The following is a 16,749-nucleotide window of genomic DNA, read 5'->3' as shown; positions in this document are numbered from 1 at the left end:
TTAGGACACCTAAAAATGGATTGCAGGCAAGGAATCTTTAGGAATAACACTTCATCTGGGATTGGAAGGAATAGGAAACCTCGGTCTTCAGGTGTATGTAAGAGGTGTGGTAAAGGACAACATTGGACCAATGAATGCAGATCAACAACAGACAGACAAGGCAACCTGATACATCAGGAAACTCCCTGAGGGGCCTCTCGGAGGCCCCCAAGCCAAAAGTGGCCCAGTCATTCCCAGAAACCGTGGAAGACATGTCACACCAGAAAAATTAAAAACTCTAGAAACTTCTGTGCAAGATCACAAGGTTCTAAATGATGGCTCAAATATAGAGGATAAGTCAGAAATTCAAATAAAAAATAAGAAGCATATATTTTGGCAAACCTCTATAAATGATCAGAGACCAAGGCTAAGATTATGTATAAATGGAATTGTGATTCTTGGATTTATAGACACAGAAGCAGATGTGAGTATCATCACTACAGAATCTTGGCATCCAAATTGGACTCTTCAAGAGGCAGATGTTCAGTTACTAGGAATTGGAACCATATCTCGAGTTAAACAAAGCACAAGATGGGTTGATTGTATTGGGTCAGAAGGTCAAAGAGAAAAGTTAATGCCATATGTTGTCAACGTCTAGTGTGTTGGGGTCCCTGGGTAAGGGTCTCATGCAAATCAGGACCAGAGGATGCAGAGTGTGAACAACTGCATAACAAGCTTTATTTTGTATGGCCTTTTATACAGACTAAAAAGAATTACCTCAACTCTGAAACCCCCCCTTTACTCACATACATGATCATGAGAAACCCTTGCCTCTCCTTGCATGAAACAATACCTCAATTAATAACAGTAATAAAAATGAAAAGAAGTACATAGAAACAAGGCAACATGCATACAGAAGCAAAGCACTCCTTTGTAACTTGTAGAGCATAAAGGACTGAGCTCAAAGGCTACTTCCTTATCCAGGGTACAGATTCTGACAGAACGTTTGAGAAATGGGTAGAGAAAGTTTGCTTTTATCTATGCTTGGTTTGCCAAGCAACCGTTTCCCAATTTTGTCTCATCTGTCCCAGGAGGAGCCTGCATTCTAAGCCAGTTCTGTGTCTCCACAATATGTAGCTGATATTGCAATAAATTTATGGGGCTGTGACCTGCTATAGCAATGGAATACCCAGATTAACATTCCTGCAGTCTGAGGAACTCATAATACTGGGAAGGTTGTAATAAGGTACTATGCATGAAGGTCACCAGCCATTCAGGCTGTACAAGAACATAAAGCAACTAATAAACCTTTAGAGGTACCAACAGCCCTACCTTTAAAATGGCTAACTGAGAAGCCAATATGGGTTAAGCAATGGCCTCTAGCTGAAGATAAATTGCAGGCTTTAGAACAATTGGTACAGGAGCAATTAGATGCTTGACATATAGAACAGTCAACTAGCCCTTGGAATTTTACTGTGTTTGTTGTAAAAAAGAAATCTGATAAATGCAGAATAGTGACAGATCTAAGGGTCGTCAACAAGGTAATTTAACCTATGGGCCCTCTACAGTCTGGAATTCCTCTGCCTTCTCTGTTACCGAAAGGATGGCCTCTTATAGTTATTGACTTGAAGGATTGCTTATACACTATACCTTTACAAGAAAAGGATAGAGAAAAATTTGCCTTCATAGTGCCTACTTATAATAATTCTTAGCCACTAGGAGATACCAGTGGACTATCCTACCACAGGGAATGCTCAATAGCCCCAGCCTGTGTCAATACTTTGTAAGTCAGCCATTGGAAATATGTAAGCAATTCCCTAAGTCTATAATTTATCATTACATGGATGACATTTTGTTATCCAGTTCAAACATAGATACTTTGAAAAGAATGTTTGAGAAAATATAGTTTTGCCTAAATGGAGATTACAGATTGCTCCTGAAAAGATTCAAAGAGGAGATTCTGTTAATTACCTAGGTTACAGAATAGGTTTACAGAAAATTAGGGCACAAAAGGCACAAATTAGGGGAGACCAGTTAGGGACTCTTAATGACTTTCAAAGATTATTAGGAGACATTTCCAGTTGACAAACGGCTGTTGGGATAACACCTGATCTAATAGTTCATTTAAACAAAATCTTAGATGGTGACAAAGATTTTAATAGTCTCAGAGAATTAACAGCTGCAGCAGAAAAGGAACTGATGATGATTGAGGAAAAATTACAGAAGGCAATTGTGGATAGGGTGAATCCAAATCTTAGTTATATTCTAGTCATATTGCCTTCCAGAATTTCTTCTATGGGAATTTTAATGCAGAGGGAAGATATTATTTTAGAATGGATCTTTCTACCACACAAACCAAATAAAAAATTAAAAACTTATATAGAAAATATCTCTGAATTAATTATAAAAAGTAAACTGAGACTTCATCAACTAACAGGTAAAGACCCAGCAAAAATAATAGTGCCTTTCATTACTGATGAAATAAAAAAGTTATGGGAAGACAATAAACCATGGCAAAGGGCTTGTGTTAATTTGGGGGGAGAAATTAATAGCTACTATCCCAAAAGCAGTAGACACTACCTTATAAAGAGAACTTCTTGGATTCTTCCTCAAATTGTACTTGATGCTCCAATAACTGAAGCCTGTACATTTTATACTGATGCTAATAAATCAGGAAAGGTGGGTTACAAATCATACAAATTGAGTGAGATGGAACAAAGCCCTTATACTTCTGTCCAGAAGGCAGAATTATATGCCATTCTTATGATGCTAGGGGATTTTAAAGAACCTCTTAATATAGTTACAGATTCACAATATGCAGAAAGAGTTATCTTGCATATTGAAACCACTGAATTTATACCAGATGATACAGAGTTCACTTCATTGTTTATCCAGGTACAAGACATAATCAGGAATAGGATTTGTCCGATGTACATAACACACATTCAGTCCCATACGGATATGCCAGGTCCTCTAGCACAAGGTAATGCAGAATTGATCAATTATTGATTGGAAGCATGTTGCAGGCCTCAGATTTCATAAAAAAAAAAAACATCATGTCAATAGCAAAGGTTTAAAGAAAGAGTTTTCCATTACATGGGAACAAGCTAAGGAGATTATAAAGAGTTGTCGTACTTGTTCTTTATATAACCAAACACCGCTATCTGCAGGGACTAACCTGAAGGGTACTCAAAGGAATGAAATCTGGCAGATGGGTATGTTCCACTTTGCAGAATTTGAAAAATTAAAATATGTACATCACATCATTGACACTTATTCAAGCTTTCAATGGGCAACTGCTTTAAGCTCAGAAAAAGCTGATTCAGTAATCACACATTTATTAGAAGTTATGGCCATCATGAGTATACCTGCACAAATAAAAACAGATAATGGTCCAGCTTATGTTTCTAGGAAGATGAAACGGGTTTTTGCTTATTATAATATTAAGCATGTTACAGGTACCATACAATCCTACAGGCCAAGCAGTCATAGAAAGATCAAATTGAACTATAAAGGATATGTTAAATAAACAGAAATGGGTGGAAAATGCCCCCAGAAATATATTGCATAATATCTTATTAACCTTGAATTTTCTTAACGCTAATGAGAAAGGAACAACAGCAGCAGAAAGACATTGGATAATGGAAAAGTCTGCTGAACTAAATCAACCAATTTATTTCAAGAATGTGCTGCCTTTGCAATGGAAGCCAGGAGATGTGATGCTTTGGGTAAGGGGTTTTGTTCTTGTTTCCACAGGAGAAGAAAAATTGTGGATACCATCAAAATTAATAAAGGTTTAGTTTGAAGAGAAGACACCTCTTGGAAAGGAGACAATGATGATATTCATACAGGTGGTAAGAAAAACATAGAGGATGGGAGGCAGGATTCTGTTCTTGTCTTTGTAGGAAAGCACTCATCTTGAAAAAATTCAAGGGACCCTGGATATTTGAATACTGACAGATGAAAAAAATTACTACCCAATATAGATCACCAAGAAAATCTAATAGGTTCTATAAGTAATAATGTTTACAAATATTTTTTGCTTATTTATATTCATAAGTATATAGAGCTGGGTTTGGAGTTGGACTCTGGCTCAGTCCCTCTCTAATTCCAAACCTGTTGTTAAGAGAAAAACCCAAATCCAAATATTCTCACACTAACTGGATGAAAAACAAGCTCATATTAACTAAGCCTGTGTTACAAGTTATGATTAATAATCTCCTGACCATAATTTTAGCAATACTGTTTCTGGTGGACAACAAGCCCTATTTCCTTTTTGTTCATTTTTTCATTTACCTTTGAGAGTTTAGTGTATGTGCACAATTTCTAAATCCTTTTTGCACCTCAGAAATCTCCCATATACTTCTCCTTGCTCTCTTTCGAATTCATGGCCTGTTTGTTTGCATAATTTTTGTTACACACAAACACACAAATAAATTTTTCAGTCTGAATGATATTCTACTGACTTTTACATTCTGTGGAACATATTAAGGAGGAACGCAACACTAACTAAGACAAACCCTTAGTTCAATGCTAGCTTCATAGAAAAAACTACTAGCCAACAACATCTTGAACCATGCATTGTATGACCTCACCACCAACCCCAGACTTCAACTGCTGGTCCTGGAAGTAAAGCTGAATTCTCATTTACTATCATGCAAATGAAGGCATACTCTCTTTCACTGTTTTGCAAGCATTTTACTTTGCCTAGCATTTTTGAAATTTGAGCTCATGAAGTATGAATGTCATTAAGCAAAGTTTTATAAGCTTTAACATTACAAAGTTTTGCTTTGCTTTTTTTAAAAAAACAAGAATGAGTGATACTGAATCAAGAGAGGCAGTGACTGTCTCAGGGGTCACCATAACATTCCGTAGAGGGGGCTAGTTTTATATCCTACAACACAAAGCATATACTAATTGGTAATTTGGTGTCTTGGTCATGCGTTTGTATCTGGAATATTTTCCATTATATCCGGTGTCGTGTTTTGTAGAACTGTTGGCTAAAAACCCACTCCTCGGTCCTTGCCCTGTCAGGACTGTCTGCCCACGGCAGTCCATTTTCCTAACAAGTGTAACAATGTGCTGTGAAACATTGAACTTTAGAGTGTGTCCTGTGTGTGGCATAAAATGGTGAGTCAGTGGAGTTGAGGATTGTGAGCAGTTTATGTGAGGTCTTCGGGAAGACTTGCCAAGTTTGAGGATGGAACATCACTTGGAGTAAGTTCAAAGAGAAACAACACATGGCTCTTTTGGGTACGTGAACACAATGTATGACTCCTCAGAGTTTGGGTACATGTTTTAAGAATTGAAATGTCTGTGTACTTTACTCCTCAACCAATAAATTCTCCGTTGTGAAAGAGAAAAAAGAAAAAAGAATGAGTGATGAATAGAGGGATGGTGAGGTTTATTTCTCAGGTGTAATTGTGAATGGTCCTTCAACATCAGGATTTTGTTTCAGCAGATAAATTGCATTCATGAACAACAGGTTTTTTCTTTCTAAGGTGTCTCATTGTATATAGGATCTCCTTGGGAAATTTCTCTTCTCTACAATTATCTGCTGGTAATTAATGTCTTGTAGCTTTACTATTTTCAGTCAAAAATTGCACACATAAACACACAGTGCACGCACACACACATACAAACCAATCCAAGGCTGAGAACAAGACACCATTCAAAAAATCATTGCTGTAATCACTGAGCTATAATTCCACTGTCTATGTATGGCAGTATATCTGGTGTGCTGATGAAGTGAAAGCTACTAACAGACAGGAATCTTGCTAGAAGTGTTCTCTGTAAGTTATTTGCAGTGGTGCTAAAAAAGCCTGCTGACTGCTGAGTTCTGTGGTTTACCAGTGCCTTGACAGCATAGCAGAAGGAAAGTGGACAGGCTTCCATCTTCATACAGAAAATGTGAGATTTCTCTGAAATTTATTTTTTAGTGAAAATTGTTCTGTGTACATCCATTTTTATCTCCCTGTGGATTGTATTGTGCTTGAAATGTTACCATTATGCAATTTACATTTTATCTTTCTTTGATATGTACTCTATTTTCACCAAGAATCCATACTTTGATTCTTATCTAGATTTTCTTTTATTGAACTTCAACTTTGACTGTTAGCATTTCATATTCATAGGTTCCACCTCTAAAATTCATCCAACTGCAGTTACTTTACAAAGCAGAACATTTCTCTCAGGACTGAATATATGTACTTCCTTTTCTTATTGTTTCCTAAGCAACAGAATAACAAAATAACAAACACAATTTTCCTGTTTCCCAATTCAGTCCTTTAACCTCTTTTTAAAAATGAAATTTATTTATACAATATTCAAAAATTGGTTAAAGTTTTCAAATGTCAATGTGCCATGTATAAGTATTATAACATCCTCCTCTGAGTAGCTACTTATTACACGTGTTCACATTTTAGAGCATGTGTATCCCCATCAAATTCTCTCTGAAAGACATACAGAAAATAAATTAACTTTTTCACAATACGTAGGTAAATAAATAAACAATGTTAGAAGAGGAAAGTGATAAAGACAAACCTAGTGATAAGAAGGGGTTCCTTCTAAAGCTTCACAGAAATCTTACAACAGATTTAACATCATTGGATACATGCCACATGAATATATACACACAAATATTTTCCATATTTACATGAATCATTTTAAAATGTTAAAGTGATTAATTATATATAGAAAATTATATCTTGCTAATGTTATGTGTCCATATATTTATTTGGAACATATTTATTTTATATTTATCCTATAAAACTATATATATATATATATATATATATTCATATTTTCTGCCAAGGCAGTAATAGTTAGAGAAATACCTAAACTATACAAAATTTTGAAAAATTCACAATGTTACAAGTGAAGTACAAAAGGTTGAAATTTATACAAAATTAACTTATTAAGAACTAATGTTCCTCTGAAATACAAAAGATGATGTACATTTTAGGAAACTGAGGGCTGCACATCACTGAGCCTGCACCTCAGCCACCACACCATGGAAATAAATGCCTGTCTAAGTTTAGTATTTCCCAGAATCAAGACACAGGAGTGGACGGAAGGGAAAGCAACTCCAATAACCCAGAAAAGGGGAGAAACTGAAGTTTTCTGCTTATATTTAATGTCACAAAACTGCAAAAGAAGTGACAGAAAAAATGTGCTGTACAGTAACAGGAATGTGACAACCATTTGCAGGGCCTTTATGTGGGCCGCAGTGCTGACATCTCTGGACCCTTGGGCATTGTACTGCATGTTCTTCAGATGTCCCCACAGGGAGAAGATGAGCAGGAGAAACACCATCAGGGTCACAATGAAGGGTATTAGTGTGAACATAGTGTTCGTGAATAAAACAAACATAGCAACTTGAGAATAATTGCTTGAAATAGCTCTGAAGAATATATTTGATTCAGTTCTGTAAATGATGACATCAATTTGTGTGTCTATGACTAAAACATTTAAAAACAAGAGGAGCAGAGATGCCAACAGTGTCCCGGAAACCATTTTTTTCACTCTCCATTTTAGGTGAAAAAAAATAGAGTTTGAAAAACTGGCTATCTTGAGAAAATAGAAGATGCTGAGACATGTAGCAAGCCAGATGCTGAAGTGATTGGTTACCGTAAAGAAAATACAAGTTTGTCTCACAATTCTTCTAGTTATTATTATGCCTGGATACCATTTATATACAAATGAATGTACAGTTAGTGAAAAGAGAAAAGCAATTCTGGAAACTGCCAGAGTAGTCAAGATCTGATCTATGAAAGATACCCTTCTCCTCTTTACCCAGTACATAATGTTCACTAGCACTGTGAATGCATTGCCTAAAGTTCCCATTAGAAATTCCACACTTAAAGTGGCTAATAATATGCAATATAGGACACCATTCATTGTTTCCAAGATGATTTCCAAATTACACTATACTGATAAATATTTGTGAATACAGTCTTATGATGTATGTCTAGCTGATTCTTATGAATTCATAACAAACAAATTAAATGAACTTTTGTGTACAATGTCAAGCAAACATCAAGATTTTCTAATGAAGTGGTTTATAGTTTTCTTCACAAAAATCTTACACTTTGCAAGAAAACCCTGTTGAGCTTCATCCAGATGCTTCATACCTTACACACAATGTACTGAAGTCCTCCATAGTTAATGCTGAAGAAAGCAGAATTCTCATGCACTGTCATTAAAACAAATAAATTCATTTGCATTGCTTTGACTGTTTGCATATTAAATTGCAACCATTTAATCTCTGACAAGGAAAAAAATCATAAAATTATAACTCACATAAAAGGTAAAGTATTTTAACTTCTATTTAGCATAAGATTTTCATTAAATATTTCAAAATGAAGCCAGGTAGGCACCTATATATATTTTCAAAAGAATTTTTTTACAAGCAATTACATAGTAATCTTACCTATTTAGTTACTTTTCAAATATCTTGGACTGAGATTAACAATTTTACTTTTTATAAGGTTATATATGCATGCCTACACATACATATACTAATATATGCTAGTTCATAAATGTGCATTTTACATCATAATCCCTTTCATGTCTGATTGAAATAATTCAGGTTTATCATTTACTTAAATTTATTGTGTATTTCACTTATAATTAGTAATGTGATAGTTGTTAGAAGATGGTATAAAATTACTTCATTTTTAATTAATGCAATAGTAATATAAATATTCTAAAGACTTGGGACTATCTTCTACAAACATGTAAAGAAATATGGAATAATTCCTATTATGTTACAAAGCAGACAATAAGTTTACATGAATTCATTTGCACAACAAGAATCTTTTTCATTATCCATGTCTCCTACCTTCATTAATGCATCTGATTTCTTCACCAGTATGCACACTAGGCACTATTCATTTTCCTTCAGTTTGCACTGACATTTGCTCCTGTAATGTCACTGTAGGCATTGAGGCATATAAAAAACAATATTCAGCCCAGGAAAGAAAGGGAATGGAGAAATGGATCATAACATTCTTCAAGACCTAATGGATAGTCAAAGAAGCAATAACACAAAAGAGAAGTATTAAAATAAGAAAGCAGAAAAAGCATGTATCAAAAACTATAGTAAACTTGGCCTAGTGGTGCACACTGGTATAAATGTCTCAGCACTGAAAGAAACTGTTGGTAAGACCCTGTATCGACATAACACTAACAAAAATGTTTAGATTGAAGGAAAAGCCACAGATTATTGCATTTGAAAGATAGATTATAACTGGTAATTGGAGCAATAGTGAACAAAGAAGATGACAAAATTTCTAAAACAGAAATATTAACATACCTGAACATAGAAAGGTCCTCATGGGATGGCTCTTTCCCATTACAAAAAGGCTGAAGAAGACAAAGAGAAATGCAAAACATATTGAGGGTGGGGCGGTGTGAAGAAAATGCTAGTACAATAGCTTCATGGCCTTTAGGAAAAATGACAAAGCTTATATTCATGGAAGGCAGTAACACCAGCCCAAGAGCTTCCCTGAGCCCCTATTCTCCACCTTCCACTCTGGACAGGAAACATTTGAGGTTCTACTAGAATAGCTGTAGCTGCTGGAATCTGTAGGCCAAGTTTCTTTGTTCAGATTCAAAACTGCAACTGTATTAATAGCTGCAAGACTGCCATGAAAGTCTCTGACACATTGAAGGAAAAGAGCCCAAACTCCTACTGAAGTGATTCAAGGCACTCCTTTGCAAAAGGAGTAACCCATATTCAAGAGACAACGCAACAAAAACAGAGCTACAAAAAAAGCATAGGTTCCCATCCCCAGCACAGGGCATTCAGCAAAGGTGTAATTCATGTGTTTATAAATTCAGTCACTCTTTGGTTGGCACAGTTCCAGAATATTTCAATCATAAATCTGTGTGAGACCTCAAATGTCTTGTGTCTTGATATTTTTCCTGGTGACTATTTTGTGTCATCATTGATATTTCTCCATTTAAACTATAACAGAACATTGTGATCATTAGGTCTAATTTTGTAAGTGGTCATCCAGAGACTGCACAGAAGCAGGGAAAATATTCATTGTATTCTAGATTTTGTTGCTTCACTTCTAGGAGCATACAACATGCACACTTAAAAAGCTTTTAGAAATGTTACGAGGAAAAAAAACATACAAAAGTAACAATTGAGAAAGGATGCTGGTAGGCCTTCAGTGTAGTTCAATGGAAGAATAAGTTTCCGTCACGTACGAGACCCTGGGTTTAATCAATAACCTTAAACATTAAAAAAAATAATAAAGAAAGGAATCTGTTTCTTAACTAGATTTTCTAATGTCAAATGTTATTTTGCATATAAAATAAGTTTAAGAAATATAATGATAGTAACATTATCCACAGTTGAGAAGTATATATTTTGTTAAAATCTTTTACATGATTTTCAAAAACTACCATTTTGTCACAAATGCCATCTACTTTGGCATAGAAGATTTCTTCAGTTAGTACTTCTGACATTTTAATAATATACTAACATTTCACCTAACAATTGTTCAATAGCCAGTCTTTTGCTGTGAGTGATACTTCTCTTTGTTTAAGTTTGCAACCTCAAATTAAACCGAATGAAGACAGAACCAAATACGTCATGCTACACACAGATTTCATAATGTCTTTATTTGCTATCATCTTGAAAGCCTTCACATAATTCACTCATTATTGATTCTGTAAAATATTTTGACACCCCTATTGTTTTCATTATTAGGTGCTAAGAATAAACAGAGCTGGCATGATTTCCCTTCCCAGGATGCTTTTTATATATTTGAGGAGATTGATGTTGAACATGATTAATTCTGTGACTGAAATGATCTGCCTTTACTTTTACATAATGATGATAAGATTTCATATCACCTCAGTTTTAAAGATATAGGAGCTTACCATTTGAGGCCCTTCATGTGGACTGTGATGCTGGGATCTTATCATCCATTGTGTAGAGCAACATCTTTTGGGGCTTCTTGCACAGGAAGAAGATTAGCCCCAGAGCACAAAGCGGGGATATTTGTAACATAGAGGGTCTTGTTTGTTGTGGTTTCTGCCCTGACCAGTTCCCCTCAACTGTTTAGCCCCAAAGAAAATCACACATAGGTCTCCATAAATTATAAGCTGATTGGCCCATTAGCTCTAGCTTCTCACTGGCTAACTCTCACATCTTGATTAACCCATTTGTCTGATCTATGTTAGTCATGTGGCTCAGTACCTTTCTCAGTGAGGTAGATCATATCCTGCTGCTTTGGTGGTCTGGGCAGAAGTGGGATGAATCAACTTCCTCCTTCCCAGAATTCTCCTTTTTCTTTACATCATTTCTACTTCCTGTCTGGTTTTCCCACCTATATTTCCTGCCTGGCCAATCAGTGTTTATTTAAAATATGATTGACAGAATACAGACAATTCTCTCGCACCACTTCCCCCTCTAAAAAAAAAAGGAAAATATCCATAGTCCATTTTTTGGGAATGTGGGCATAGTATTCCAGGCTACTTCCAGCTGGTTGGGGGTGCTGATAATATTATAGGGACCTAAAGAAAATTTAGAGTTATGACATCCTGACTGAAGTATCCTGTGAGTTTTGATCATCTCAGGCAACAGTCTTGAACCTATTCTGGATGAAGAACTCAGACATCTGGGCCATCTATTCTTGCCAGAGATTTCTCAGGTGGTCTTCCTTGATCAAAGCTGATTTTTCTTAACTCTGAAGAAATCCACAGCCTCTCATTTTCTGTGGAAACAGAAGCAAAATTTCTTCTCCAAAGTAACATACCTTCTGACTTCAATTTTAAAGCCAAGGTATTTCAAAATACCTATCTTGGATTAATTCAGCAGCATTTATAAGCAAATATCGTTTAACAGCTTTTGCTCCTTTCTCAGCATTCAAATAATTCAAAGAGAGCATAATAGCATACAGTATCAAGATTCTCGATGTAGTTTCCATCTTTACGTGGCTTTATTTTAACCTCTATTCCTTTTATTTTTACTTTTAACTTTTGGCTTTTTGAGACAGGTTCTCTGTGTATCTTTGTCCTGCAACTCCCTCTGTAAACCAGGCTGTCCTTGAGCTCACAGAGATACATCTGTCTCTGCCTCCTAGGCTACTCTCTTTCTTTTTTTTTTTTCTTTTCTTTTTGAGAACTTTAATCTTTAGCCTGTATATATTTTTAACATACTGTAAACCAGTTATAGGTTTTCTTACTCTTTGAATTTCTCTTTACTGTATCTCTCTCCTTTTTTGAACACATGGGTCTTTAATTTTCTAAGGAATATGGAGAAGTTTTTAGCCACAACTCTATGGTGTTTTAAGGTCCTTTCCAGGAAGCAAGCTGCAACAGTGTATCCATTGGGACTGCCTGCTTGAAAGAGTCAAAGTTTTCCCTGGCAGGACAGCCTAGAAAGCCGGCATTTTAAAACAGTTTAGCTTTTTTTTTTTCCTATGACTGAAAACCAAAATGCTTTACTCTAGTCTTTTAAAAGCTTTTTCAAGCTTTCTGTGGATGCAGTTATCCACATGGGTGCCATTCTGTAACATGAGGGCCTGAGTTGTTGTGGTTTCTGCCCTGCCCAGTTCCCCTCAACTGTTTAGCCCCAAAGAAAATCACACATAGGTCTCCATAAATTATAAGCTGATTGGCCCATTAGCTCTAGCTTCTCACTGGCTAACTCTCATATCTTGATTAACCCATTTGTCTGATCGATGTTAGCCATGTGGCTCAGTACCTTTTTCAGTGAGGCAGATCACATCCTGCTGCTTCGATGGTCTGGGCAGGAGTGGGATGAATCAACTTCCTCCTTCCCAGAATTCTCCTTTTTCTTTACATCATTTCTACTTCCTGTCTGGTTTTCCCACCTATATTTCCTGCCTGGCCAATCAGTGTTTATATAAAATATAATTGATAGAATATAGACAATTCTCCTGCACCAGATATAGTGCAGAGGGTGCAATGTAGTGAGGACAGTACCATGTGAAAAGCTGTTGTGTTTTTCATCTTTGTCTTTCCAGTCATGATGCTTTCATACTTTCTCACTAGAGTTATCTTTCCTATGCTCACACCCATAAAAATAAAAAGTAAATCAATAAAACCAAGTAAAACATGTGTTAGAGTGTATGTATGTGGTATTTGCATGCTCCTGTGAAATAGTATACATGCTCCACAAAGCAAAGACCATAGAGGATATCAGGTGTCTTCATCTATCACTATGTCCCATTTCCTTGAGCTAGGATATCTCACTGAGCCTGGAGCAGAACTGGTGGCTAGCAGGCCTCAGTGATCCTCCAGTCTGCAGTTCCCACCCCCCACAGTGCTGGTGTTACAGACACACACCATCATGCCCTGATTTTATGAATTTTGTGTATTTGAACTGAGATCCCCATGGTTGTGAAGATTCTCTTACCAGATAATTCATCTTCTCTGCCTCCCCTTCAATATATTTACTTTATATGTGCCCTTGAATTGTGGATGTAGTCAGTTATTCTTTACAATTCCATGACCAAGTTCAAGCAAACAGCACCACGGTGTGTTACAGGTGAACTCAATCCTCTCTTCTTGAAAATAGTAAATTCCATAACTGCTCAAATTAACTCTTCTTCATATACTCTGTGTTCCTACTGTAGACCAATGGAATTCACAGTTGACTTTGAATTGAAACTGCATTCTTGTTTGCCAGCATGCAAATAAGGACATATTCTGTTTCAACATCTGTAAACACATTATTTGTGTTAAATAATTTAGTTTTCTTTTAATAACATGTTAGACTCAATAAGCATAATATTCACAGTGTTTTCTTGGGAACCCAGGAAATTAATACTCCTTCAAGAGCTAGTAACTATGCATAACTGTGTTTAAAACTGTGTGCTTGTGTAATTACATAGAGGCACACACACATGCCTCATAGGAGAATTATTGTTCTATCTTCTCAAATGTGTTTCTCTTGTATATAAATAAAATTCAAACCACATTTCATGATATTCAGACTTTTGGCCTTTTATCAATGTTTGTCAAACATATTTTTCATGTTTAGAGCTTTGGTGAAGTTACTGGCTTGAGTCCATTAAGTTTTAAAATAATTATTTTTTCAAGATAATCTGCAATTCACAGAATCAAGGTTTAAATTTTTCTTATGATTTTATTATGTTTTTTTTAAAAACCTGTTTCAGGCAAAAAATAAATGGAAGTACAATACCTCTAAGTGCATTTAGGTAGTATCAGTTAATAGCAGAACCAATCCATCCTGACCAAACACTTTCTCCATCCCCCCTCCTTTCTACAGTAGAAAATAGAACCTTGAAATAGAAAACCTGCTTTCCCTGGGAGGCTGGTACTTTTGACCTTTCTGTACAGCCTGTTGGCAAAGGCTACTCTTTGTTTTCCATCCTGTCTGATTCAAATAATCACCCAGAAACTATATTGATTACAATACAGCTTGGTCTATTAGATCATTCTTCTCATTGGATGGCTCTTATAACTTAATTTAACCTGTTTCTATTCATTGATGTATCACCACGTTGTTGGGGCCTATTGGTAAGGTTCTGTTTGGCATCAGGCATCTGTCTCCTAAAGTGGCTACATAGCTTCTCTTTGACTCTGCCTACTCTCTCCTCCTCTCTCTGCTTGGAATTCCCACCTTGCCCTATTCTGCACTGCAATAGGCTCAAAGCAGATTCTTTATTAACCAATAGTATTCACAGCATACAGAGGGTATACCCACACCAGCACCCTGTCATGTTAACAAACACACTGCTCCTCTGACTCTAATAAATGCTTTGACTAAAAAATGACAGATCTCTTTCCATGTCTCCATTCATGATCATCTTGGAAATGTAACACTTATGAATTGAGTACTCCATAGAAAAAGTACATCTTATGCAGCAGATAGTTTCTCAATGACCTGTACAAATCTACACAGCATAGAAAGGAATGCCTGTCTCAAGATCCTGTTCTGTAGAATCAGGGGACAAGAATGGGCAGAGAGAAAAGAAAATCTCAGAGTTAGTACAAACAAAATTATTGGGCTTCCCTGCTTAAAGTTATTGTTACAAAATAGTAGGAAAAGCACCAGAAATAAAGTGGTATACAGTAACAAGCTGACCACTATTTTCAAGGTCTTTATGTGGGTTGTGTTCTAAGGTCTCTGGAGCCTTTGGAAATGAGCTGCATGCCCTTAGTATCTCTCCACAGGAAGAATATGAGCAGGAGGAAAGTAATCAAGGTCATGGTGAAGGGTATGAGTATGAACATAGTTTTGGTGAATAAAATAATCCTAGAGTTGACCAGAGTGGATTGAAATAACACAATAGAATATATTTGGTTCATGTCCATCAATCCAGACATGAGCATGTCTTCTTATGACTAAAATATTCAAAGACAAGAGAAGCAGAGATTGCAGCAACATCATCAAAACAACTTTTTTAACTCTCCACTTTAGGTGAAAAAATTTAGAGTTTGAAGAAAATGGCCATTTTGAGAAAATAAATGATGCTGATGTTTATAGCAAGTCAGAATTTGTCATGATTGGTCACCATCCATAAAATATTGATTCTTCTCTCTACTTTTCCAGTTATCGGTAAGGATGGGTACAGCTCAGATATAAAAGGGACTATGAGAAGAGACCAGAACAGAGGGATTCTGGAGATGACCAGAGCAGTGAGAATCTGATCCACTATCAAGAGCTTTCTTCTCTTGACCCAGTCCATGATGTTTACCAATGCCACAAATACAATTCCTAACTTTTCTTCTATTGATGCTCTACTTAAAATGAGAGTCAACATGAATTGTAGGAAATCACACATTGTGAGCAGGATTCTCCAGTTTCTATTACACTGCTGTAGATATGTTAATACAGTCTAAAACTAGATCAACCTGATTCTTGAAAATCTATAGGACATTCACTTTTAAGTTCTATACTTTTAACATTCCATAAACAATGTCAACCAAACAGCAACATTTACTAATGAATTTATTTATGTATTTCTCCATGAATATCTTTCAGAGTTGAAGGCACACCAGTTGAAATTAATGCAGGTTCTGTGTGCATTACATGTTAGCCTGAAGTCTTTTTTAATTGATTAGGAAAACCACAAGACTCTAATGTGCTGTCATCAAAAGAAAGATACATTTATTTGCATTGTTTTTCTAATTTTGTCTTTTACATATTTTCATCTGGTTTCTAGACAAATAGTATTTGGAAGTTGTAACTCATAACAAGCAAAATGTGGAAGAGGAACATCATTAAATAAATCAAAATTAGTTCTGTACAGGGAATTGTGCATATTTTCCAAAGATCTTCCAACAAGCTACCTAATAAACTTCTAGACATCTTCATTCATCAAATACTTAGTACTAAGAATGCTAATAATCTTACTTTTGACATGGTCCTACACACACATACCCAACCATCCACCAACACAGAAATATACATTTATTTAGATTGAAATCCTCTTCACTCTTCTCCTTGAATAACTCAGGTTTATTTTTTCACTCAGCATTTATTGTGCATCTAACACTTGTGATAGCTGTCAAGATACGGTATATAATTGCATTAAAACATAATTGCTACAGATATAGTTATATATTATGTAAACCTATGACTTTATAGTCAATTATATGAATAATTTTGAAGTCCCCCTATTGTAATATAAAAAAGAGCTAAAAATGAATTCATCTACACACCAAAAATCCTTTCCATTCTCCATGTCTTTTTGTTTGAATGTCTACTTCCCACTTTAGTACCAAGAACTGTGGGTATTGATTATTTCCTATCACTTT

General features: G+C 35.7%; 1 protein-coding gene across 1 annotated transcript; it reads right to left on the bottom strand.

Moving 5' to 3' along the window:
• Positions 1-6,939: 6,939 nt before the first annotated feature.
• LOC130883331 (taste receptor type 2 member 140-like) lies at positions 6,940-7,878 on the bottom strand. The gene has a single exon (XM_057783543.1). It carries the CDS (start codon positions 7,876-7,878, stop codon positions 6,940-6,942), a length of 939 nt encoding a protein of 312 aa, XP_057639526.1.
• Between the last annotated feature and the right edge of the window lie 8,871 nt (positions 7,879-16,749).

This window comes from Chionomys nivalis, chromosome 1 (genome assembly GCF_950005125.1).
Source record: "Chionomys nivalis chromosome 1, mChiNiv1.1, whole genome shotgun sequence".
Classification (NCBI taxonomy): domain Eukaryota; kingdom Metazoa; phylum Chordata; class Mammalia; order Rodentia; family Cricetidae; genus Chionomys; species Chionomys nivalis.
The sequence above is the reverse complement of the archived record's forward strand: the minus strand, read 5'-3'. Positions and strand labels throughout refer to the sequence as shown.